Genomic DNA, 27,580 nt, shown 5'->3' on the forward strand with positions numbered 1-27,580 from the left:
TTGGACACTTTGACATGCGGACTGGAGAAGCCGGTGATCAAGCCATCAACCTTCCGGCTAGTGGACGACCTCCTTTGCCGTCGAGCCACAGCCACCCCATCGATAGAGAATGTATCTAAGTTGGCTATTTACACTGTACAGTATATTTACATTGTTCTAAAACTGACCACATGTGTTATAGTCAGGGTTTTATACTTCAATGTAATTTGCAGAACATTAACAGACTAAAGATAAATGATTTAATTTGAAAATAATTATTTTTCCTAAAGCATTGAATTCAATTTACAGTGGAAACCTGTAACTGTGGCTGAACTTACTGTTTGCGTACTGTAGGCTCATTGCTCAGAAATCACCTGAAGATGAGAGTGAACTTTGTCCCAGTTCAGGGGTCAGATCATCAGATGAACATGTGTCCCTCGGTCAGGGAATTGGCCTTATATTTGCTGGACAGGAAGCGACCACTGGCCACACAAGCTACATTGTGAATGCTTGTCGTTGATGGAGTGTGGCAGATTTCAGCTCATCACAGTTCACCAAATCGAGCACCTGTGGAAAACAGGGAGCCTCTGGTCTTTGTGGAAAGATGCAGTGTTGCTAACATCATCCTTTGAAACCATGTCGGTTTTAACAGTACAACACGAATGCCAACGTAAGCCCTGAAGGTAATGTAAAAGCTAAAACCAGAATTTGAATGAGACAAAGTTAACCAAAAGTGAAATTTGTCAAGCAGCTCCCTCCCCATTCCTCATACCAACGCTTCTCGTGTCAGTTTAATACCCATCTCCACTCAAGAACGATTATAACTTGCAAAAAAGAAAAAAGGTATTAAAAGCAAACATTTTCAGCTACTTTCACGTTTACATTTAAGTTCAGTGACAAAACCTTTTGCTTATATATCCATCAGGAAAATATGATGTTTACGCATGCCTTGGAGCAGTTGTTCCTCTTAATATTTTCCTACACCCTATGTGTACCTCAGCAAAGACAGTGTATGCTGTTGTTTATAACGCAGAGCTTCTCTCTCCTCATGCTTTAACAAACCATCCGACTCTCAGTGCACCGTATGCCGTTCATGTTATAAACTCCGTGTTTATGAAGCTTAATGATGTGAGTGGATCTCTCACAAGTTTACCTGGTTGAAATAATTTGCCCATTCATCCAAATGTTGTACAGTTCTTTAATTAAAAAAAAAAAGGTTACAGTTTTACAAACAAGATTTTACACTCAAAGGACAAACACTGATATATAAAAATACATCTAAAAAACACAAAGTCATAAATGTTGTCTGTGAAGCTTTTGATATGTTTCAAAGCTGTTATAATGCTTTATTACTGTGTTGCACCTTGAGTTCAGATCTGGACAGTCATGTTAGTTGCAGGCTGGATTCTATTTGTCTATTCGAAGCATTTTTTTTTTCTCATTTTCCTTTATTTACTATAAAAATAGAATTTTAGATGCATGCTCTTAAGAGCAGATGAAGAATGTGCACTACACGTGTTGAGTGTTGTCCTATCCAGCAGTTGCATAATGTCTGTCTGTCTGTCCATCTGACACGTGGGCAGCTGAACCGGTCAGCGGGACATCATCCGCACAAACTCTGAAAATCCAAGAGAGAGGAGTGAGGGGCGGGGAGCTGAGAATGAATGTCTTTGCCTAAGAGAATCTCATAAAAGCAAAGAGAGTTTCTGTTACCCTCAAAGTCCACCAGACCGTCTCCATTGAGGTCAACATCTCGGAGGATCTCGTTGATCTCTCTGTTGGTCACTTGCTCTCCCATCAGCTTCTTCATGGCCTCCCGCAGCTCCGTTAAACTGATCTGGCCGTCACCGTTAGAGTCAAACTGGACATAAAGAGAGACAGTGAGGATCACATCGCGTCACATCTGAATTCAGTCACATCTTGTTCTTATCAAACTGAACACACCGGGACATTGTGGGAAATGCTTTAGTTTGCTCTCAGTGCAGCCTGCATTGCAACCTCCGCCACTGGCATAGTAAGTAAGAAATGTTCACATCCTTCGCACTGTGCTGTGGTTCCCAAACTTTTTTTCTGGCATGACCTCCTTTGGAATACTGAAAAAATTCTACGCCCCCACCCTGACACATAGGCAAGAACACGGGGAAACTGCAGTGCAACCGAGAGGAGGAAAGTTGAATTTATTGAAATAACACTACAAGAATGTGAATTTAATGTTTCTTTACTAATATTTCTGATTAGTTTCTACGGAAGCCCTAAGAATTTTCCAGTGTTTGTTGTTGTAATACTCTTTTTCTCACTTTCCCTTTCAGGGCGTCCGTAAGTCTCTGTTGTACAAATAAAAAATAAAAGGTAGCCTTTCTTGAGCTTTCTTTTTTTCGTTGTTAAAAATCTGTCCATTTTGTGTAGATCTTGCTAAACCCGAAACTTGATTGCCTTGCCTGCACTCTTTTCTCTTTGTTGTTCTCAAATGAATCAGATTCGTAGCAGACATTCTGGCTTGTCATAACAGGAAAAGCAGTGGGGGAGTTAATCAAAAAGCGTCTATGCCCCAACAGCCAGCCTTCATGAACAACATGTATATCCTGACCTCTTTGAATGCATCTCGTAGTTCTTTGACTCCAATCATGTCTGCTGTCTCTGCCAGCATCTTGGGTCCCATCAGCTCCACAAAGTCTTCAAAGTCCACTTTACCTCCACCTACAGGACACACACAAAGTTATTTACTACCATGGAGCTGGATGTCAGTCCCCGCTCTCCAGTTAGTAATAATTTTAATTTAATTTAATTTTAATAAATTATTGTAAATTAAGTGCATTAACAATAAATACAAGTGATTGAATTCTGTATTTATCATGATAAGAAAAATCACCCATGTCGTTTTAATAACTTCCACGTAATTTCTGTAGCTAACGTTCTCATTATGTTCTGCTTAGTTCTGTTCTGTTCCTGTTCTTTTTCTTGTTCTTGTTCTTGTTCTGTTTCTACTTCTGTTCCACTCACAGATCTGCTGGCTGAGCTCGATGAGTTCCATCTCTGTGGGCATGTATCCCATGGTCCTCATACACTCCCCCAGGTCTTTATGACTGATGTAGCCATCTTTATTCTTATCAAACTCCACAAACGCCTCGCGGAGCTCTGGTAAAAACACACATTCACATGTGTGAGTCAGCTGTCGTTTTGAGATGCTGTGAGGCAGAAACGCACTGTGGTGTGCTGTGGATAAATCATCTCACCATCAATCTCCTCTGGTCTCAGCTCCCTGTCCTGTCGGTGGGAGAAGTTTCACACATTAGCCTCTCACTTCATACTACACGAAACCTCTCTCTCTCTCTCTCTGTCTCACACACACACACACACACACACACACACACACACACACACACACACACACACACACACACACACACACACACACACACACTGACACACACACACACTAAGGCTGAAAATATTTAGAAAGCTTGTTTGGCAAAGTAGGGAGAAGTAAACACAGTTGGTCTTAAAGCAACATCATTGCAGAACCACACCTATAACCATCTTAGCAAACTCACACATTGGTCATGACACAGGGACACGTTGAACGCGGAGGAAAGGAAACACGAATACAAACATCAAGTGATCAAAACAACACATGAAAATGAATTATGAGTGGGGAGAAATTATTAAACACGTATTCTCAGTTATTTGCAATCCAATCTCATGAAGTCTGGCCAGTGCTTTAATTTATGAGTTTGGCTTTATATGGTTGAAGTGAGTTAGAGAATGTGTGAGGTGTTGTACTGTATATTTACATTGTTTTAAAACTGACCACATGTATTATTGTCAGGATTTTATATATATCTATCCTATATATAGGATTCAATATCATTTGCAAATGTGGAGAAGTGATGGTGATTCTGTGCTGTGTGCCTTTATAGTTGTTCAGTAAGCTGTATTAGATATTAGATGGCATCTCGAAATGAAAAACTGTCTTAATCTGTATGGATTAAATTGTATACCACAATATGATATATATGACAATTCATGTAGCATAAATCACAAGTGGGAACCAGATTATTTGTGGGTGGTTGCCAGGCAACAAGCATCTAGAGATTAGGTGATCCGGGAGTTTGAGTTGGTACAGATACCCTTGTTCAGGCACACTTAAATACACATATACTGTATATGCATGTACTAGATGCACATAGCACTCAAGATCGCCCATACGAAAGCACACGCTCACACAATGGAAGTTGTGATCCAGCACATAGTTAGGATAAGAGCTTTAGAGAGAAAAAAAAATGCGGGACAAATCCTCTCAGATCCTTGTATTTACTTTGGTTGCTCTGATGAAACCCTGTCCCACATGACTAAACAGACACGCCTGAAGTTCAAAGCGAATTATAAATGGACATCCTCTAATTTGTTAACAAGTGACTTTACGCTGGGGCACACTGACAACATAGCTGGAGTTCATCCCAGCGAGTCTGATATGAACACAGAGTATGCTGAAAGGAGGTGAAAAAAAAAAAAAAATCTCGTCATATTTAAGGTGTTACATTCCACCTGTAATGTGGGATTATCTCGTCTGTTTGGGAGATGGAAACCTTTAGACCTACTTTATGGTTTTAGTGAAGTGATATTAGAAAGCAAACCGTTTTACCTTCACCGGGGATGGACTAGGGGATAAAAATTAACTTCAGACTGGTACGGGACACCCTGTTTCTCCCACTGTCTCAGCATTGTGAATGGACAACTCTTGCCTTTGTCCACCCATCAGGCACAATGAGGACTACAAATCTTCTTTATATTTTTTCCCAGAGCCACAGACACAAACCTGTCTTACTCCGCCGTAAAAGTACCCAGTCTTAGTTCGCTGTGTATCAGTTGTTTTGGACCAAGTCCATTCAACATTATTTTATATGCGCAGGGAGACGGACCACGTGAGCCTAAGATCAACTGAAATAATAAGGGTACTAAATTGAGATTTTGACACAGGTCCTCTGTACGAGACACAGCTTCAAGAGTGCGTAAAAAGGTTCCCGGATCATTAATCATCTTATCATTTGAGTCTATATTGTGCTTTTTTGGTGCATACATGATTATGAAGGACATCTGCAGTTAATCAAATTACAACAAACTAATGGTCATGCAGTGAACCAAGAGTCTCCAGGGGGCCTTCCTGGGGCCCCGGGGACACTTTGTGTGTTACTTCGGTATTGGTGCGCTTCAGCCTCGTTGTGAGTATAGCTCCACAAAGCCAATCAATAATTTTCCATGGAAAGGCATGATCGACCTCTTTGAGTCTGTAGTGGTGCCACGAGATTTGATCGTCTGACACGGACCAGGGACGTGGTGGGATGACACAGCTGGTGTGGTGGAGAGCAGGAGGGAGGGTCAGCCACTATGTAAGGATGATGATGAATCGAAAAGAGGGGAAAAAGTTGCACCGGGGGTCGGGTGTGGACACACGTAGTGTATTTTTACATACGAGTGTCTGAGAAAAGCCCTGTCTAAGGAAGATGCAGGCCGGGCCCACGATGTTGTGCAGCATGTTGCAGTTCTTCACTAGTGCACCGAAAGGATCCTTGAATGACTTTTCCTCCACGTCGTTACCCCGGAGGGGCCCCTCCGTTGCCCTCTTTAGAGGCAGATCAGGCTGTTAACACACAACTCTCATTGTCAGTTGCACACTGTCTCCATGACTGATTTCTTCACACATACAACACAATTATATCTTTCAAGGAACAAGGTTAGGACCCTCTCTTTTCTGGTCATGCAAACATTAGATAGAATGTGTCTGTAAACCTGGATTACATAAACTCCTTATTATTTCAAGGCAATCCACTGACGTCAGATATCATCCTCACTGTGAAAAACTGTCTTGATCTCAACCTTCTCCTCATGTTTCCATCCTGCTGCAGTCTCACAAGGCTGACACGCACTGAGTTGATTCTGCTAAGTGTCTGGTCTAATGACTGACGTCTTGTGTCAGTACATAATACTTTTACAGTAAGAAGTTAAATAATGTGTCCTTGATTAAAAATTTTGAATAATGTAGTGAGTGTAGTGAACTTTGATGCAACAAATGCTGAAGGAGACATTTTATATGAGAAGATTCAAAACAAGCAGTGCAGTAATTTCACCGCATACTTCTGCTTTTTCCTGCTTTTACAAAAATATAAGATGAATAAAACTAGTATTCAAAGTATTAAAGTATTTAATATTTAAGGCAGGTTGTTTTAAAAAAGCGCCAAAAGCTAGTAAAGGGACGACTGAGCTTGGACTGCTGTGCTACACATGCTGTTTCCAAAGGTCAAGAATGAACTTTCATGTTCAAAGTTGCAGAGATGTTTTAGTCAGAGAAAAACCATGCAAATGCAAATAATTAATAATCTATAGCTACAATAAGGAAGTGCGAGCGAAAGCACGAAGCTCCAGTCAGCCAGAGTCTAGCAAAGATGAGAAGAAATGCTCCTACCTTCTTCATGTTGTCGTTCATTGATGAGTTGGTGCAGTTACCCATTACAGAACCTCACGTGGTAAACAAGCAATCTCACCCCCCCCCCACTGTCTGACACTGTATTTTATATTCTTATTTGTCTGTTGTTGTTTTTTTTGTTGTTTTTTTTTTTTTTCTTCTTCACCTTTTTTCATCTGCTGTGTCTCTTTGGGCTTCAGAGGTCCAGTTCGGGTTCACGCTCTGAAGTCAGAGGTAACATTTCTGAGTGTCCCATGCTGGTTACTACCAGGTCACATCTGAAACCACAGAGATGGAAACCAGCTCCAATCCATGCAAGAGCAATCCTGACTGACTCTGCCCATCTCTATACATGATCCAAGGTCAAGTGATGTCACCGAACGAAGCCGTACGAAACCAAAACAACCGCAAGAAGCTCCGCTACAACCAGTCCACTCGTGTGTCTCTTCACAGCAAGAGCATCATTGTCTCTTTTCTCTTCACACCACGATCAACGCTTTTATCCCCCCCTCCTCTCTTCCTCTCCTTCCCCTTCAGTTGCTTTCTCTCTCTCTCTCTCTCCTCCCTGCTTTCCTTCTCTCGCTCATTCACGTCACATCAGCATTCAATTGACTTCATCCACAGCATGAAGAGTTTTAGGGGGAGAATTAAGAGGGCACCAACAGAGAGGGATTAATCCCTACCATTTTAGATTTAAGAGGAAGATGGGCTGATGAAAAGAAAAAAAATGGAAAGGGATACAGTAAAGAGATTAAAAGAAGAAAACAAAAAGAAAGAGAACCTGACCTCAACTTGAGTAGTGTATACTTAACTTACACTGAATCCAGAAGTGACAATGTAACTATTTGAGTGCAAGTAAAATTTGAACCAAAACTGGAGCTGTATTTCGTAACTGGCTGAAATACAGTTCTCGCAGCAGCTTGAACAAGCACAAGGAATAAAAAACGAATGCTACAATGTAATCAAAATCTTGATTTCCTGTTTATCTGCCTTTTCTTTGCTAAACATTCGACTAGACAAGATCACAGCATAATAATTATATATGTCCAAAAAATGTATAGGTACAGTAAAAAACCGGAACATCAATTTTTCACGTAAAACAAAGATGAAACATTTTGTAAAAACAAAAAAAAAAGCTTGTATAAAACAAGAATTAATATTGAAATGTGCACTAATTTAAATCACTGACCCTATAAAACTGGTAGCAGGCACTACAGACCATAAGTGGAAATGTGTGGAGAATGAAGATTCAGTACATGTCTTTAAAACATATTTATGTCTTTATACATAGTTTTAAAACCACAACAGATGGGACTGATTTGCTTGTGAATCACAATTTTTTAAATTTCGTGGGAACTATAGTGCTCACGCTGAAGGAGAAATTTGATTTAAAATCCCCTAGTCAACTGTTGAGTGCGTGGTTGTCAAACTAAAAACAAGTCTTAGTTTCCTGATTCCTTAAACGTTTCGTAGATACACAGAATTAACCTCTGAGCTGTGAGTTGTAAGTATTTTCCATGAAAAACTGGAAATGTTTCAGAGTTTAAATCCTTCAAAACCCTCGCACTAATGAAAAAGTGCCACGAGCGAGCTGTGACGCTTCAGTGAAAGGAAGCTTATGCAAGACGCTGTGAGACCCGGAGTGTCAGTCGCTTGTGTCAGTCATCTCAGGTCACGCTCAACAGGATGCGAAATCCGAGGTGGGTTGAGCTCTCGCCGAACTTCCGAGAACTTCCCTTGCCCTCTCACATCCCAGGACTAGTTTGGCCAAGTTGTCTAAAACACTGACGACATTGAAATGAAATGTTGGAGTTAAGAGTGCAGCGTTAAGTGGTCAGCTGAGCTCGTACAAAGCATCTGTCAACAAATCTCTCCAAGAGCAGATCTGGCATTCTGCTTACTACAGTACATCCGTATGGAGAGAACATCTTGTGTGTGTGTGTGTGTGTGTGTGTGTGTGTGTGTGTGTGTGTGTGTGTGCATGTGTCCAATATCCGATTCTAGCCTCTAATGTTGCTTCTCCAAAAATGACACACACTCTTGTATGTAATGTAATAGCTATACACTATAACGTAAAATGGTGAGATACACTAGAGATACACTGACAGGAGAAATAATATTTGCTGGGTTGTATTTTCGTTTTAATGTGTTGGGAAATAACACAAGTGAATGTCAAAAGCATGTATAGTTGCAATGGTGAAGTTTGTGAGGGAAATGGGTGTTTAAGTGCCAAATGGTGAAATAGTCAAATGAAATGTTACTTTGCTGCATAATCTGTTTTTAAAATGGACCTTAAAATTCTACTGTACGTCATCGGTAAATCGCTTTGGACTGCAAAGTGTCTGTCAAATGAATAAATGTAAATAAAAAAAGTTCACTGATGTGGTCATTGTCAGTGAAATGAAAGGGTTTCTATCAAAAAAAAACAAAAAACCAATTCTCTTCCACTATATATCATTTAGCAGCATTCACCACTAGAGGCCACTTTGGGGAAAGATCTAATAACTAGGTTTTATCTGACAGCTGCTGCAGTGAAGACGTCAGACAGTAATGATACAACTTCTATTTTTAGCACAACTTCTGGACGTGCTGAGCCTCCAGTGGCTGATGTGCAGCTTAAGGGCAACCACCGTAAATGAAACTTTACCCGGAAAAAGTTTTCCGCAGGGGCAGACTGTTTGGAAGGAAACAGTCTCAAATTGTGGGTGATCTAGCCAGCTTGCAGACAAATACGAGTGCTGTCCCTGGGTGTAATAGGACCGTCTTTAATTTATCTGATCCAAAAGCAAGAGATCCAAATGACAGTTGCTCCCAGCATGCCACAACATATTTCTGCTGCCAGTGACACCGGACATCCACCAGCTCAGTTTTCTGTCCCACATGAGTCCTGCCGCCGAAATTTTGATATTCTTGAAAAAAAAAAACATTTTAAACTTACCTTAGAATTTTCTATATTCCACAATGACCCCTCAATGAGGTGTGTGGACATAGTATCTTTACGGTATCTTTAACACGTGAAAGAAAGCAACATAAACGGACGTAAAGCATTTAGACAGTGGACTAATGCAAACAAACCCTGAACATATTTTAATGTTAAAGAAATCATCTTGTGCTCATAGAGCATTTTGTTATTGTTTGCACAAATACATTTTGTGATGTTCCCTTGCATAATGAAGATGTACACTCCGTGGACACTTTATTAGGTACACCTGTACAATCTAATGCAATCCAATACAAATGTTCTGCCATAAATTCTGTATGCAGAATGTTTTCATTGAGGTTTTAATTTATTCATATGTTTTAGCATTGAGTTCATGGTTAGTGGCGGTGTTGCACTGGACTGCATCATATTCAGAGGTATTTCTATAGTATTGTACCTACTCATGTATGTAATTAAGAGATATACCTCTCAATAAAATGTGGCCCAGTACAACACTAACTTTAACTATCTTCTCACTAATAAACATAAAATTATATTTACTCGTTTCCCACAATGTCCACAGAAACTGAACATTATAAACTTCCGAAAAGTAGACTTTATAGCTGAGCTGTTTTGTCGAATTTCACCAGACTGTACAGGTGTACCTAATAAAGTGGCCACTGAGTGTATTTTCTGCATAATTAAGTGTATATCTCATCGCCACATATTTAACAGTGAATCACAAACCGCAAAGTCCAAAATGTATTCAACTTCGGACTCAGTTTTTGAAGTATGAAAAAAACAACTCATCAGTCACCTATTAGCAATACAAAACATTTCTACGAGCATCAGTCAGACTAGTTATATCAGTGAAGAGCTATCAACTCCGTACAACACAACTCAACGCAACGCAACGCAACACAACACAACACACCTTTATCAATCAAGTGAACTGTATCTTTCTTTGAGCTCCTTCATCATCCACCTCGATGACTGTGCCTTCAACAAAACTGACACCAGCAACTGCATGAATAACCCATGACTCAACCAACACCAAGAAGCCTGATTAATTACCAGGTTGATTCTCTCTCGCTGAGGGTTTCAATTAATCGTGGAAATGAGATGCTGTTGGTACATGTGTCCACGCACACACACACACACACACACACACACACACACACACACACACACACACACACACACACAGGCTTATGTTGCTGGCTTTCTTTTTTAATTACCTTTCAATTGATTGTCTTAAGCTATCAGCATTGAATGACAGTCACACTGGCAGCCGTAGGTTAATTTTATCACACACACACTTTCGACAGTAACCCTGCGTTGTTTATGTGTGCTTTAGCTTGTGTGTATGTGATGGGCAACAGCTAGGTAATGTGACTCTGTCCTTTGTCTTGGACTCAGCGTACTGTTGTGCCTTTTATGATGAACTTGGGTATGTGTGTGTGTGTGTGTGTGTGTGTGTGTGTGTGTGTGTGTGTGTGTGTGTGTGTGTTTGTGTGAGAGCAGGTAAACCAGTAAATATATCATGTACTGATCTGGTATCAGATCAGCTGGTGTCCAGTAACAAGAGCTGTCAATCAGAGAAAAACTAGAGGAGGCAGGATAGATGGAGAGTGGGGAAAAAAGGGAAGGAAGGAAGGAATTAGGCAGTGGTGGAAGAATTATTTAGATCTTATACTCAAGTAAAAGCAGAAATATAGCAATGTAAAAAATACACCATTACAAGTTACAAGTCCTGCATTCAAACTCTTACCCAGGGAAAAGCACAGAAGTATTATCAACAAAACGAATAACACTCAGTTATTTTAGCCACTTTATATAATATTGGGTTATTTGATCAATAAAAAAAGTATCATATTTCATTTGTTGATCATAGGTTTTGGCTCTAAAATATTTATCTTCAAAGTGTACAGTTGTCAAATACATGTACTGAAGTAAAAAGTTCAATATTTCCCAGTGAAATGTAGCGGAGTAGAAGTATAAATTAGCATGAAATAGAAATGCTCAAGTAAAGAAGAAGTATCTCAAATTGTACTTAAGTATAGTACCTGAGTAAATGTACTTAGTTACTACCACTGCAGACAGGAAGGAGAGAGTCCTAAAACCTTCGATTGCTTGGTTTTGTGATAACGCTTTATTTTCAGGTATGTAATTATTGGATTTCCTTGATAGGGAATCAATTTGATACAGATTACAAGTAAGGCACACTTTGGCTCATTTCCAATTAATCACTTCCAACTAAAAGCGAAAGTGAAAAGTGAAGTGAAATCCCCAGGAAATCAAACAATACTTCCTTTTTACTTCCTTTCACTTAAGAAGTAAGCAGCAGTTTCACAATTTAGAAATACTCCATTACAAGGAAAAGACTTTATGCAGATTATTATTTGATATATTATATTATTGGATTACTATTATTCATGCATTAACGTGAAAGCAGCATTTTAATGAGCTGCAGTGAATTTTAAGTATCTTATATAGTTTTGGGCATTTTCATCTATAGCAATGATATTTTATAAAATGATGAGAGGTTCTGTATGAAAAAATCTGTAAACTAACTAGTAGAAGTACAAAGAGTATGGATATCTTTAAATATACGTAGTAGGAAGTTATTATGAAATACTCAGAAAAATTAAAGACCCATTAAAGTGTTTCCAATTTAGTTATGATGTAATGTTTGCATCTTGTTTGTGTGAGTCTTTCTGCAAGCTCCGTCTGTTTCAGTTCAGCTCAGTGTGGGGGCCGAGGATCTGTGGGAATACCACATGTTCACTGGCCGTGACTTGCCTGTTACACACAAGCGTCACGCCATAATGCACCAGTTGTCAAAGTGAGGTTCAGGGACCCCGAGGGACCCTGCAGTGAAAGGAGAAGGTCTCCCCCATGTCCAGGCTCTGTTGACTCAGTCCTCTCTCCAACTCACTCAGACGTTCTCTCTTATTTTGGATCACTTGCATAACCTTTGACATCGCTTTTATTTGCCTCTCTTTTTATATTGATATCCTGTTTCTAACCTCAGGTTCAATAATCATCACCCCCTTCAGAGTTTACTGATGTGTTTGGGTGGATGAGACTCTTTCTTAATGTGAGGAAAAAAAAAAAAATCCAGTCACTCGGCAGCAGGAGGCGAGTGGGCTTTTAACTTCTGTGTAATCTCTTTTAATTGTATTTTCATACACACAAACCCACCACTTTCTTACACTACAATGTCTAATCCTGGGGTGATGGATGCTGTAATGGTGTAGCCTACCGTGCCGTGTCGTGTGTCACCGTTTGCCATGTGAGTGACGGGATGTGTTTTGATACCGAGCTGATACAATGGCTGCAATGATACGGTGTCCACCAGATCCCTGGCTGGCTATGGCAGTATATATTACGGATTACACTTAATGTTTTCCAAAGTAAAGGAGCTTAAATCCTCCCAAACACACGCTATCTCCATCCTCTGCTTTAGCCCTATAGTGCTTTGCAGCTCCTGCCATTTCCAGAAGGAGCTGGGGTTAAATGGTTAATGTCTGTGTTGCTGTGCTGAATTTAACTTTATGCCCTTCTTCCATACGAGGTCAAAGAGGTCAGGGGTGTGAGAGAGATGGCTGTTTACAAAACTGGCGCTCAGTCAGGCTTTAAATTTCAATTGGAGGCTTGGGGTTTCAATCAAGCCAATGGCGAGACATTCAGTCAGCTGGACAACCTGATGCCACATGAGTGTCAGACACACACCTACTATCATACATACACAAAAGCATGCACCATGCAGAGACACACACACACACACACATATGAACGCACGAGTCGCACATACTGACGACTCCTACCTGGCCAAACATGGAGCCCACTATGGGCAGCAGGTCGATGGGCTCCACCACCTTCTCTTTCTCCTTCTCTCTCCTCCTTGTTCCCTCCATCATCTCCTCCAGCTTCCCCTCCAGCGCCGTTCTGTCCTCAGCAGCCGCCGCTGTCATCGTTTGGGGGATCTGACCGGATTTGTGATGGCAAGGGGGCTGAGGGGGACCAGTTTCAACTTCTCCACTACCCGCTCCCTGCTTGCTGGTTCGCTTCTTCTGCTTTTCCACCTTCCTCTTGATGGCGGCCTGCACCTGAGCGGGTGGGGGCAGAGGGGTCGAGGAGATGACACTTGTGGAGTGTGTTGAGCCTCATATACATCATAATAACATCAACACTAATGCACACACCATATATTTTTAACATATTTAGTCATGTACATAAATGCAAAATGCAGTGTTGAGTGGTTCACATGTCTTCCTATAAAGACTGCATTTGTCTACTTAGAAATTCACTGTGTTAATCAAAACATGTGGCCTTTTTGAAATCTCATTCTCTTACTGTCTTTCATTTCAAAGCACATCATGATATCTGATCTAGGACGGTGTTATATGAATAAACTTTAGTGTAAAAACGCCAAAAACAGAGCAACGTTTCATGGAGTAAGAAAAACAGTCATGCATTAAGCTTTGTGCAATAAATTTTTTTAGATGTCTTAATGGGTTTCTATTAGCTTAAGACATAAGAAGTTTTCTCAACCCATAAAGGAGCACTTCCGGTAATTAATTTCTCTCAAAACTTAAATTTGCCAAATATGAAGCCACCTGTTTTTCACTAGAAAGCAACGTTTCATCGGTTACATCAATTAGACTATATTACTGGTTTACAGTTATCTTTAAATCACCACATTTTTTAACTGAGTTTAGTGGAACACCATCATAAACTCATACACTATTGCACATGTATCTTTGTGTGCATACAGTTTCATATATATATATATATATATATATATATATAAACACACAGAAAAGCATAAGAAAATTTGTTTATAAAGACAGGACAGCCTGACAGGGAAGACTGCACATATAACACATGTACAGTATACATCTATACAAATATATATGTAAAGACACACACCTGTTTTGCGCTCCTCTCCGGTGGTGCGCTCATCCCTCCAGCACCGCCTCCTCCGGCAAACGGCTCTCGAATGATCATGAACATCACAGGCTCGATACAAACTCTCTCTCACTCCCTTGCTCGCTCTCCCCCTCCCTCACCCTCTCTCTTCCCTGCTCTCCTCTCTCCTGCAGTAGCTGTCTTCTATTTTACGTGCTAAAACTCCCGACAAGGTCAGCCACAGAGGTCATTAGAATTGTCAGCTTCTCTCAAAAATGGCTTAAAAATATTTCCCCGTTGGTGCAGTGGCAGTCTTTTCTTTGTCCCGGGTAAGAAAGAAAGAATGAAAGAAAGAAATAAAGACTGAATGAAGAGATAGGAAAAAATGATAGCTCAAATGTTTCTTCCTTCCTCCTCTCTGTCAGTGTTGCACTGTGCTTCTGTCCATGTGTCTCTCTTGGTGAGTGCAGGTGAGGAGGTTTTTATCATCAGCTGTTGTCTTGGCTATGGGATTGAGTTCCTGCGCCTCTGCCCCCTCTCGCTAGCTCTTGGTCCTTTGGGTGACACTCTATACCTGCCTGAACTTTACCTCTCTTGCGTTATCTGCCTGTAGCACATCAACCTCTCTCTCCCTCTCTTCCTCCACCTTTTCCACCTTTTTTGCTGTCATCACAGGTGAAGACTCCTCCTGTTGCCTGGGTGCTTTGTTTCAACTACTTTCATCTGTGTATATATGCATCTCAGAATTACCCTTTGCCCGTCCTTGCCTCTTCCTTGTCACCATCATTCCCCTGACAGTAATCCACGTTGCTCTCCACGCTTCCCCCTTTTCCCCATCCCTCTCAGACTATCCGCCCTCAATCCCCTGTCTTCCCCCCTGTCATATTTTGAGCCTTTGTTGTAACGCAAATTGGATTTTTTTGGAGGTGCCCAGGTCAGCTATTCATTTAGCAGGGACAAGCAGAGATAGAAAGAGAGAGAGGGATACAACAAACTCAGCAGCTATGTGATGATGAAAGACTTTTCGTTTAGCTATAACACATCACCTCTGTGTTGTCCTGCATGCATAATCTTATCCAACAAGCATGGCCGAACACACACACACACACGCACACACACACATGCACATACAGGTGAACATGTCACAACCGACCTCTATTTTTAGACATAAATGCTCACACAAGCATGTAAACATATCATTGTGCTTTTCACCTCTCTATAAAGAGCCATATAGCTTTGTGGCTTTTATCTAAAGCAACAAATTCTGCTAAAAGCATCAGTTTTCTATAAATAAAACATCCCATCAATTTGTTTTCTCACCTCTCCTTACTTCCACGAGAAAACGGGGACGTTGGCAGGTGTTTGGCAGCTTTGAGCTGATAAAACGTCTCACCTTTCCCCCTATTTTGCCCTTAACTGCCTCCCCTGAAATCTCCCTCCATCTCCGCCTTTCCTGCTTTCTCTCTCCGCATCTCCTATTAGCCCATATTAAACATTTCTCTTTCAAACTGAAACCCTGATAGTGTAGCTTCTCTAGACTTAGGGATAATATATAGCTTGACTTCTCTCCAGTTCCTAATGAGATTTCTATTATTCACTTCAACACCGTCTGTCAGTTGCCTCTCTGTCTTTCTTCAGCCCCTCTCCTCATCGATTATTGATGGGATGGGAGAGGCAAATTCTTGTGGAGGCAGAAAAGAGATCCATTACAGAAAAGCTAAGTTACACACATTGAGGGTTAAAAATAGGGCTTGTATTTTGGGAACAGGTCGGTCATCTGAGAGACGAAAGATGAAGGATTAATGGACAAGATGAAAAGAGAAATGAGGGATGGAAAAAATAGATTTTCTTGGAGAAAGTGGCAGAAAGCTAACTTATTTCATCTCCGACTTATCTTTCACCTTGACACTCCCGGAAATTGATCAAAGACAGCAATGAATGACAGAAGATGTGGCAGTATTGTAGAAATGAAGACTTGTATTACTGCATGTTGATCACCGTGCAATGATATCTAATTACAGATCAGGACAGTTATGGGAGAGAAGGGTCGGACTGCACATGAAACTGACAGGTGTAGACGTAAGACCAACAGTCTATGGTTAATACATAGGCAGATGACACTCAGATTAAGCTGACATGGATACCAGACACGTTTTATTTGAGCCAGACTAGTTCTCATTACTAATTTATTAATCTCGCTTAACTGGACAGTGAAAAAGGAACACTATGTGAGTATCCACGACAGGTAAACACCAAACTCAAGCACAGTGAATTGACAGCTATTCAACTGTTTATTTTAAGAAACAGGTATTCACAGCCATGGAACGCAATGCCATGAATGAAATGTTCAGGTTTTTTATGTAACAGGTTGTTGTTTTTTTCAACTCTATGGCTTTAGTGTGAGGTGCTCTTGTGTTGCATTATATTGTAAAATGAGTTGAGTTGGTCACAACATTCTGGTTTTCCTTTCGAACAGAGATGGAGGAATTTCCTGCCATTTAAATAGCAATGTATCCAGTAATTGATTATGTATTCTCTGTGTCAGTATCATATCAGATGCATTTCAATCCTGCATAATAAATTACTCACAAACGGTTATCCAGTGTCCTTGCTGAAGTATAAGAAATCTGTGTGTATTTAATTTGACGTTGCTCTCCTGACATGTTCCGCTTTGTTGTCTCAAAATAAAAAAGAAAGTAGGAAAAAATATGTGCGGAATCAACACCTCTCTGATATCATGGAGTTTCTTCCATTTTTCTTTGAAGGGTTTTGTGGGGAGGGAGTTTGCCCTTATCCAAATTGAGGGTCTAAGGATAGAGGGTGTTGTATGTCTTACAGATTGTAAAGCCCCTTGAGGTAAATATGTGATTTGTGATTTTTTGGACAATAAATAGAAAACTGACTCGGCTTGACTGGAAAACCTAATAACTGGTGAAAAATAATTCTGCATCGGTACTTGAAATGAAGTAAAAGCTTTGAGTGGGCTGCAGTTGCTAGAGGTGGGCCTCCATATTGTTCATAAATGCTCAAAGTTGTATTATAAAGACCACTGAGCGGCACAGTGATGCTTCATTCAAAGTTAGTTTTGGGCGCCCACTGGTGGATTCAGATGTACCAACAACAACTTCATTAGAAAATTTATTCATATTATGAAACTCTCATGTGACAGTTTTTACTCTCATCTTGACTCGGATGCTTCAAAACCTAGAGGCCCAGTGTTGGACAAATGTGATGGTGGTGGGAGGTGAGAAGTGTCCATTTACATGTACAAGTCATAACAATTACAGGATAAGGTATATAAAAACAGAAAAATACATGATGTCATATTGTTAGATATTGATTCAAAAACACACAAGAGGATATTGCAGCAAAATCAATGACTAAAATTTAAAAACCTTTTTGCCAAGACTTTTTGCCAGTAAAGTCTTTGATTACATTTTTAGCAAACAATATGCCTTACCCCTTTTTCTAATGAATTCAGAACCAATACAAAAACTTAAAGGATTAGACTAGTCAATATTTTTCATATTGTCAACATATTCCCTGAAAAAACCAAAACCAATAGTGTTAGAATACTGTATGTATCAGTACTTATTCAGCTGCCAGCCCCAAGCTCCATTCATCTCTACAGAAGAAGATTATACAAAAGATGTAAAGCTTTAAAAAAAAAAAAAAAAAACAGCTAAGACTATATAGCTTCATTAAAAAAAGAGAAAAAAAGTCCAAGTAAATCCCTCCAACAAATAGCGTATTTGTTTAGGAATATTTTCATCCGCGGATTAATACACAATTGGTGCTTTAGGCAACAGGGTGTTAGTGGGATTTACTCCATTTCTGTCCAGACTCATATAATAGTGAAGACTTTGAAGGAATTTAATTTGAAGTATTAAGTGTATTTTGCTATAATTACCATATGAATTATGGCCAAAGTTATGAGTTATGGCCAAAAACATGTTTCGTGAGGTCACTTGACCTTTGACCTTTGACCACCAAAATCTAACCAGTTCATCCTTGAGGTCAACTGAAGGCTTGTGCCAAATTTGAAGAAATTCCCTAAAGAAGTTCCTGAGATATCGTGCTCACAAGAACTGGACAGACGGGCTGACAATCCGGGAACATGATTCCTCCACTTAATCAGGTTTTGGTTACACAGAAAATACTTGTTGACAGGATACCTTCATTGTGGTTCTTTGTCTTTTCATGGGGTTTGTTTACAGTAAGAAAAATGTGGAATATCCTTCTAAGTGTCATTTGTCTTGTGCTATGGTAGTTTCATCTTAATTTCAGTCTTACAAGTTATTGTTACCTGCATGTTCATCATCACCACATCATCAATTCAGCAACGTCTTTATAACAAGGCAGATGTGTGAAAGCTCATGAATGAGTCCACCCGAATCTCTTTTGCAGTTTTATTCTGAATCTGATGATGTAGAACATCAGTAGTCTCCCCAGTTTGGTTTTACTATGGTGAGTGGCTCCCAGTTGTGTCCGTTGATAATCGGCCAGGGATTAAAGTAGGGGAAAACAGGCTCTTTGAATTTCGCATCATAGAAGGTGAAGAGGTGGCTCATGTTTCCTGCATCGTAAAATGCGACTTCACCACGGCCGTAGTCCAGATAGACCCCCACCCTTCTGGGAGGTTTGGAGGGATATAACAAGCTGTCCTCTGAATCGGTGCACGCTTCATACTCGCTGGTGCCGTTGCCGTTGTCCCTCAGCACGAGGGTCCAGAATCCATCATCTGGGCAGAGGCTGATCTCGTCCTTCCTGTTAACAGAGGCTGTGGCCACGCCCAGACCCCACGCAGTCTTGGAGCCCACCTCCACCTCCCAGTAGTGTCTGCCAGAGGAGAAGGCTTCAGAGCCAAGGACGATGTTGTAGCGGGTGAAGCGCTCTGGGTTGTTGGGCAGGTTGGGCTGGATTTTGCCCACCTGGACACTGCTGCGACACAAGGAAACCCACAAGCAGGGGTAGGCTGTGTCTGGGTTAAGGGTCACGGCTGTGACAGCTTGGAAGGAAAAAAAAAAGAGTTAGAAATGGAGAAATACTCAACAAAGATGTGCTTACAGAGAACAAGATACTGTATGCCTCATGCTTAATTAGTGTAAGATGAGCTAGAGCATCAGCTGCATGGATACCGATAAAATATAAATGACATACTGCGTCAAGAAAGAAAACTGTGATGTAACTCCAGAGACTCATTTAATCCGGCCGTTCTGTCAAGTGTTACAGAATCAACAACGATGTACGGTGACATGCATTGGCAAATGACCTGAAACACCCCAAACAAGTCTTTGCACACCTGACTTCAGCCCAGCAACAGACTGGTTTTAGTTGTGAGAGCAGGTACAGACACGTTTGAAACTCACTGTCGTCCAACTCATCCAGAAAGAGCAGGCCGATTCTAGACTTCAGTTTAAATGCAAAGAACAAAAATGTGTTCCGAAGATACAGCATAGCCAACTTTTTAAAAGGGGAACATTTAACATGTCCAATTCAGTTTATTAGTCACTGAGAATACCAGCCAGGGCCATGGCTACCATTCAGGACACTGGGGTTGTATTTTCTCTGGGAATGCAGGAGGTTTAGCAACCTGGACAGGGGGTATCAGGCACAACAATGGAGAAGGGAAAGCAGCCTTGAAGAGTCAAAACTACAGCAACATATAGTTGGACACTTTTTGGCTTCAGGTTCTTCAAGTTCAAGTGGTGTATGATGAACCTGATGAAGGCTGACAAGAAAGTTGTTCTTATACCAAAATTGTTACTAAAGTTTAATTGACATTTAAGGTAATTACCATTCTATTATTGACAAAAATTCCAGACTTGCCACCACTTGCCAACAAAATAAATAAATGAGCAAGTCACTAATTCCCCTCCAGAATATGATTGCTGGCTTTGCAGAAGTGAATTGAAACACAAAACATTTAAAATTTCATTTTGTGGGAGACTTTAAAAAACAAACAAAAAAAAAGGATTATCAAAGAGTTTAATGAATAAAATATTAAAAATCCAAATAGTTAAAATATTTTTAGACTTTTTTTTTGTGTCTAGTCAGAATTTTTCTGGCTATGGTATATACACAGCCTGTGAAAACAGCTGTACAATCTTCTGTGGCTCTGGAGGAGCGTTAAAGTCTGACACAATTACTCCAGTGGTACCTCTGCTTGAGTTTGGAGACGATACATTTTTGACAGAAAGCCCACCTAACAAATCTTATGCGTTGTTTGAAAGTCATGCGCGTTCACGAGACAGGCAGATGAAACAAAATATACTACTGTTGGGGAATTTTCTATCGGGTCACACAGGTCAAGCATGGGCCTTGAGGTCTCAGGCGAAACAGCAGCAATCTTTCTGAAAGGCACACAGTCGTCTCTCCTCGAGACGTTGGGCAGCTGTCTGAGGTTGTTTTGTGAAAACAGCCATTCTGATAAAAGTGAGGCAGCATTGCTTTAGTAGCCAAGGTCAAAGGAGATGGCTGTTTTGGCCTGACTAGACGCCATAGATTGGGGTCTGCTAGAATCCATGGGCATAGCCAGATAACAGTGGCTCCAGACCAGGATCGCTGACGTTTTACTGAAGGCTACATGCAACGTGATCTGAACTAATATGGGTAAAAACATTTCCCTGTTTACAGAATAGTGAACCAATAGACTAACTCCACGTACTGTGGAGGCACCATTTCTGGTATTTGCAACTTAATCTGTAAGGGTTAAAAGACTGAGCACGGGACTGAGCTTCAGTATTGAGACAGCATCATGTGCATTAACTTGTATCCATAATTTTGCCATTCTCCTTGGCCAAGCTCCAATAAATATTTTAAGCATACGACATCTTGGGCTCCTGAACACTTTCTTCACTGGCGAGTTGACCAATAATCAGTACTGTGTTGCAGTAGGACCCAGTGTTTTTGGATCTTAAGCAACACAAGGGACTAAAAATTGAGATATATCTGCCTCTGCCGCATCAATTTTGACTGTTCCTTTTTAACCTATAACATCTCTCGGGAGCTCTGCTCTTGTTGGTGTGTGTTGGTGGAGTGTGTTTATACACCTGGCTGAAAAATGGAGCTCATTTTCCTCCAGGTCCTGTACTGCAGGGGTCCCAGAAACTCTCCTGACTGCAGATCGACACCCACTTCTGGAGGGCGCTCAAACAAGCTCTCAGCCCTAAGAGAGAAAGGAAAAAGAGAGTGATTTAAAGCCTACAACTGGCAACGGAAGAAAGTAAGGAATCCTGCTTAGTTTTGTGAGACACACAAGTGATCATCATTCCTCGTGGTAACTTTTGTGGATACAAATTAGTGTTGATATTTGCCAATAGTCCTTTCACAACTGTCAAGCAAATGTATGCTAATATAAAATATAGTCGCAAAATGATAAAAGGTGTAACTGTTAGCCAGAGGTTTCTTAGCATTATGAAATGTCAAGAATGATATACTTGTAAAAAAAAATATATTATGGCACAGAAAAAGTAAGCTAATCATAAAGTTCTCCTTTGTTTTAATTAGAAAAAGTCAAGATGTAAGCCATGTATAGCACGTTGAGGGTGTGGCCTTTAAGCCATATCTTTATGTTATATCTATATTCTAAGCTAAGCCGCCTATGTGACGAGTCTGATCTAGGAATGCACTTGTAGACATTTCTGTTGTAACTGCGCTGTCATAAACAGTCAGACCTTCCACTTTCTAGGGACCAATCGCTGGCACGACAATGAGTGACCACAATCCTGTCCCCACATCCTGTTTCAGTGAGACTTTAAGTTAATTACGAAACAAAACACAACTTCCTTGTGACTTCTGACAGTTGATTCAGACAGTCACATAGAGAAGGAAGGGAAATCACATAAAAATTGAATGAGTGACTCCGTAAGAAATCACTGCCATTGTATGATCATGTTATGTTCAGGATGATACTCACCCTCCAATGAAATCTTTGATTCCCTAAAAAAGAGCAGATCACAACAGGCCTATGATTACAAAATACTCCAGTCTCTGCGGAAATGTGCAGATAATACTTACCTCTGATACTACACTTCTAGAGTATAACAATATTCTTTGCTATTTGCTCAGCTCTGTTTTTTTCATGCATCTGATATTACTTTTTTTCCATCTGTCTAGATTAAAGGAAAGGTTCTATACAATAGATACATCATCCATTCATTCTTATCTTCCTCCTCTGTTCTCCCTCCTCTCTCCTACCTTGAGCTGCTCTGGGTTCTCTTCTTCCCTCAGTTTGAGGAGAAGCTCGTCGGCTGTACTTTCCAGTTGGCTGATTTGCTCCGTCGCTTGAGTGAGCGCCTCCTCCAGCTGGCTGAGTTTCTCCTCTTTCTGCTTCTGCAGTTTCTCCTTTATCCGCTCCTCCTCCTCGAGAAGGAACTCCCTCAGACGGCCAAACTCTGCAGAGACCAGCTCCTCCAGATCACCCGCTCTCCCCTGAAACACAGAGAGGACTGCGGTTAGCAAGGAAAGTGCTCTATGAAGTGTTTTCCTGCTTTCACAATTAGAAAGTAAAGCCAGCGAGTTTTTTCACCAGATAAATTAAACTGCGTATCACACTGTTTCGTTTTCTAATGTATTTCCGTGGGGCGTCATTTTGCTGAAAAAGCTGTGTGAACGTTCAGACAATTAGGAAGAATAAAAAAGAGACAAAATCTTAATAATGCATTTCCCTCATCTGAAAGCCTGGTGTTTGTTACTTAAACTAATATTAACCAGTACATGTAAAAAAAATGATATTACTTGGGTGAAAAATGCTGCTTTCCTGGTCTGTTGGGGGGAATCTTTCAACATGTTGCACTGACACTGACTGACATCGGCAAATTTTAACAGTATTTTAAAGTGGATGTTTGTCTTAAATGATTTGTGTCTATAAATACATTTTATTTAAAGCATGTACCATTCTTCTGGACGTGGCAGCTAAACAGGTCTGCATGTGCGTATCATTTTACAGACACACACACACGGACATACAGAAAGAGAAATGTGCAAGAAAACACAAATTGAAAAACTTCCTCTCAATCTTGCTCACCCACATCCTGTCAAACCGGCAGAACTAGAGAAGTGAAAATCTGTGAGTGTGCACATAAACTGGGTCAAACAGACAGAGAAGAAAACATACGTACTCAGACACTCAGACAGGCAGACAGACAGGATAGAAAAAGACAGTTGCTAGTAGGCAAGAGACACAGACGTGTAGTTATCTGCTGCTGCAGAAAAGCTCCACTCTAGGCTCATATCTCAGTTCAACACACACATACACACAAAGACCTCTGGGTGAATGAGGTGAATGCTGAAGTGGTAGAGAAAGCGACTCAGCTTAAACTCTGTCTGCTGTTATCTCTCTCTGTGAGGGTGTGTAACAGTCTTTTGTATACTTGCACATTCTGCACATATATGTGTCTGAGTGTCTGTGTGTGTGTGTGTGCTTGTGTGTGTGTGTGTGTGTGTATGGGTGGGTCTGACTTAGGTTACTTTTGGGGACAAATTTCAGGCTAAAGACCAGTTCATTGGGGACGGCTTGTCCAATTGGGGACAAAAGCCGTGTCCCCATTTGCGAAAAAGCAGATTTTTGAGTCAGTGGTTATAGTTAAGGTAAGTCTCCAGGAAATGAATGCAAGTCTAGGTAATTTCCCCAAAAGTAAACTTGTGTGCACGCACGTGTGTGTGTGTGTGTGTGTGCCCTGTGTGTCAGCCTTGCATAAGATGTGAACATGAGAAAAACAAACATGACATGACGCGTATGAATGTTTATTAACCACCCATTACTCTTCACGACCAGACCTCTGCATTTGCAAAACACGAGAATCACCAGGTTCAACGTACGATGCTGAGTAACAACCTGTGTCACCGCCAGTCATAATTAGGACGAGTCATCCATCATTCACATCTGTCAGACAGGTAAAGTTCTATTCAAAGTACACATACACACGAGTATTTTTTGCTAGGATTACGTTCAGGATATCATTTCTTCCCTTCACAATGTTTCACAAATAGCCCACACACGGATACACTAACAAACACACACATATCTCGATACCTTAATGAGGAGGATCTTTTCATTGGTCTGTTTTTGGAAGAGCGCGGCCTCCTCTTTCTGTAGCTGAACCCTCTCCAGGGCCACAGACAGCTTATCCTGTTGGTAGGCGGCAGAAAGAGACAATCACATGCACAATGTCGTTAACAAGTGGGATCAGTAAACTAGATTATACTTACATGAAGAGTTAATTGGATTGGTTCCTGTCTCTGAACAACATCATCCTTAATGGGAGTCATATGATGCCCACGCTTCCCAAACTACGTGCTCTGACCCACAAACTCAAAGAAAATGGGAATGCAGCACCAGTAAAACACGTTAAAAGACACAGAGAGGCCCCTCAGAGTGAGTCTCCAAACAAACTGATGACAGTCAGCTGCGACCTTGAAAGGGTAGGGGAGTTATAAGAGTTCACACTGAGCCGCCGAATTCCTGTAAAACACAAAGTACCCGAAGGCTCCTGGGGAAAACAAGGAGTCTGCTTTCAAAAACAAATGCCATGTCTCTCCACTGCTCTGTCAAAGCCCTGTCGTTTAGCACCGGAGCAGCTGTGGTTTTTAATCAATTCAATTTCTAGTGAAAAAAGGTTTTATTTGACTTCTAGGAGTGTTTGTCAAGCTTGAGGAGCATTTGTTTGCATGAACAAGGAGAGGACTGTCAAATGAACATGGAGGGGAATGGCACTCCCTAAAACTTAACCAGAGTCCTCATTCTATCTCGTAGCTCCCGCTTTCATCAAATATCAAACAGAATTGAATTATTCAGCTGAAAACTGTAGAAAAAAAACTTAGGGGATCATTCCTATTATTGATTGCTCACATTAGTCACATAATAAAATCTTCCGGGTCACATAGTCCCCACTTCATCTAGAAAAGTGGTCTGACTTAAGGTTTTGGTGGGTAACAGATCCTGTCAAATGAGACGCCTTTGGTTTAAATGGACTGGGAGGTCTGAAACCAGACGATGAGACAATACCTTGTAGTTTTCAAAAGCCTCCGTAATAGGGATGACGTTGTGGGTCTTGTGGTCTCGGGACATACCGCACACCAGACAGATGGGGAGCTGGTCGTCCTCACAGTAAAGCTTCAGCTTCTCCTCATGTTCCTCGCACATATCCATACCCAGGCGAGGCCAGTGCCCGATGGACGAGGCCAGGCTGCTCATGCTGGACCCGGGCTCCCGGTCCTCCGGCTCCTCCAGCGCGCCTTCCGGGTCCCATCCGGTTGTGCCCGAGGCGGTGTCCATGGCCCGGACTCGGCGCACACTGTCCACGACGTTGCACAGGAGCGAGTTGGGCCGCAGTTTGCGGGCGCACGACTTTCTGCACTTTGGACAATTCGACAGCTCGTCCGCCTTGGCTTCCCAGCACTGGATGATGCACCGCTGGCAGAAGTGGTGTCCGCACTCGAGGATCACCGGATCACGGAACAGCTCCAGACACACCGGACAGGTCAGCTCCGACTGGAGTTCGTCAAGTGCGCTGGCCTCCGCCATTCTCGGCTGGGCACATAGTCGTAGACAGAGACGTCTGACGGGAACACCGTGACAAGAGAAAAAAAAAAAAAAAAAGGCTCGACTGCTCTTCCGTTCACGCCGAGAGAGGGAGTGGTCTGAGGCTGGGAGCAGAGCAGATGTTGTCACGGAAGAGACGAGGAGGGGGCGTGCAGCAACAGGCCCGGTGCAGCCGCGATGAGCGCGCTCACGGGCTCGTCGTTGGCCGAACAGCCGGTCGTCGTGTCATCTCCCTGCGGCGGGCAGGTCGACTTTTGTCTCCCTAGTGACCGTTGCCACAAGTCAGCCTTTAGATTGTACCCAGTGGCTTAATAAATGGTGAACACATTGTTTATAGGACAATCATAAGCATTAAGAAACAACTTTAGGGTTGCCGAAATTTTACACATCTCTACTTTACTTGCGAAGAAGGTTACTTTGTGTTTTTCTTTTTTCCGGTGTTTTTGTTTTCTCACGTCTATATTTATGTCTGTTGGTTGGTTGATTGTGTTTTGTTTTGCTTGTTGAAGCGCTCTCTGACATCCTCCTCTGCTGTGTGAATAAACTTCATTATTTACTTGTTTTCCAATGGTGCAACCCAACAACTCGTTGATTTGAAGTTAGTGGTTAAAAACGGCACGGACAAGACAAACGCACTTACGGATTTATCAGTAGCTGGTGCTCCTCACTTACCCCCCCCCTGATTAGCTTGACTGATTTAGCCCTAGTACTTTCAGCAAATACGCTACTCTGCATTCACGCGGAATCAGTATTAGCTACTGACGAGCAAAGGGCACGACTGTGTTTGCGGGGTTTCATCAGTTGTGCTTCAGAGTGCGACTGCAGTCCACAGCCTTAGTTCAGGTAGACAGGCGTAGGTGTTTACTACGAGTTCCCAAACACACGCCGCAGCCTCTGAGTCAGTCAAACACAAAACAAGCGAGATGGGAAACCTGCTGACACAGCGTGCGTCGCTGTAAGGACGACTCGGCAGCTTTCCTCTATGTGGAAACAGAAACCACGGTGACTCCTGGCCAGCCCCGGGCTACGACCCATCCCCGGTGACCGTAAAGTCGACGTTATTACCCGCAGTCCAACCAGTTTTGCTGGCCCGCGCCCCAGTAGCGCCCGTGGCCCTGGGGGTCGTGCCTCCGAGGGCTCACTAGATGGCCCTGGCGTACAGGCTGCCACCCGCGCCTCTGCAGACCAACCGCCGGGTTCGTGCAGCGCCAGCTCCTTTTTGATTACTGCAGGGGTTTCCAATTTCCACCCCCAAGAGAAACCCATCAGCACTCACAAATCACAGACGAATGTGTGAATATTTTGTTTTTTGGATGAAAGGGGAGATGTTGAGACGGGTCTTCCATTCAAGAGGGTTTTTTTTAATCTACAGTGACCTCATTCCCTCCCAAGATGATCTCTCAACTAACGAGACAATTTCAGTCACTTGGAGGGGTTTGGGTTGGTCTAAATTCTCGTGTGCTTGAAATTTGGTTCCAGTTAGATATGAAGAGATGCCAGGGCCAGGATCGCCAAATTTCTATATCGATATCATATAGAAATTATTAAAATTCATTATAAAAAGGGCCCAACATTTTATAGTTTTTTAATGAATATGTTTCCAAATGCACGTTCATTACTACTGATACTACTTTAAATTTAAATAACAAAAGTGTTTACGGTGTGAAATCTTACAAGGTGATTTCCGTGCACATGAACGCATCAACAGCAGAAAAGCAAAGAGTGCATTCACTAAAAGGTATGTTTATGAGCCCAGAATGTG

The 27,580-nt window shown here is 41.6% G+C and overlaps 2 protein-coding genes across 2 annotated transcripts; both read right to left on the reverse strand.

Moving 5' to 3' along the window:
- Positions 1–1,285: 1,285 nt before the first annotated feature.
- Positions 1,286–14,378, reverse strand: LOC120785701 (calcium-binding protein 5-like). The gene is made up of 7 exons (XM_040120577.1): positions 14,295–14,378; positions 13,190–13,471; positions 5,450–5,617; positions 2,980–3,148; positions 2,567–2,676; positions 1,693–1,840; positions 1,286–1,597 (listed from the first exon to the last, which is right to left on the reverse strand). Exons 1-7 carry the CDS (start codon positions 14,376–14,378, stop codon positions 1,572–1,574), a joined length of 987 nt encoding a protein of 328 aa, XP_039976511.1. The 3' UTR covers positions 1,286–1,571.
- Positions 14,379–17,398: 3,020 nt separating this feature from the next.
- Positions 17,399–25,842, reverse strand: LOC120785345 (zinc-binding protein A33-like). Its single transcript, XM_040119992.1, has 6 exons — positions 25,282–25,842; positions 24,310–24,405; positions 22,473–22,706; positions 22,192–22,214; positions 21,326–21,441; positions 17,399–19,281 (listed from the first exon to the last, which is right to left on the reverse strand). The coding sequence occupies exons 1-6, from the start codon at positions 25,798–25,800 to the stop codon at positions 18,710–18,712; spliced, it is 1,560 nt and encodes a 519-aa protein (XP_039975926.1). The 5' UTR covers positions 25,801–25,842; the 3' UTR covers positions 17,399–18,709.
- Between the last annotated feature and the right edge of the window lie 1,738 nt (positions 25,843–27,580).

This window comes from Xiphias gladius, chromosome 23, assembly GCF_016859285.1.
Source record: "Xiphias gladius isolate SHS-SW01 ecotype Sanya breed wild chromosome 23, ASM1685928v1, whole genome shotgun sequence".
Classification (NCBI taxonomy): Eukaryota; Metazoa; Chordata; class Actinopteri; order Istiophoriformes; family Xiphiidae; genus Xiphias; species Xiphias gladius.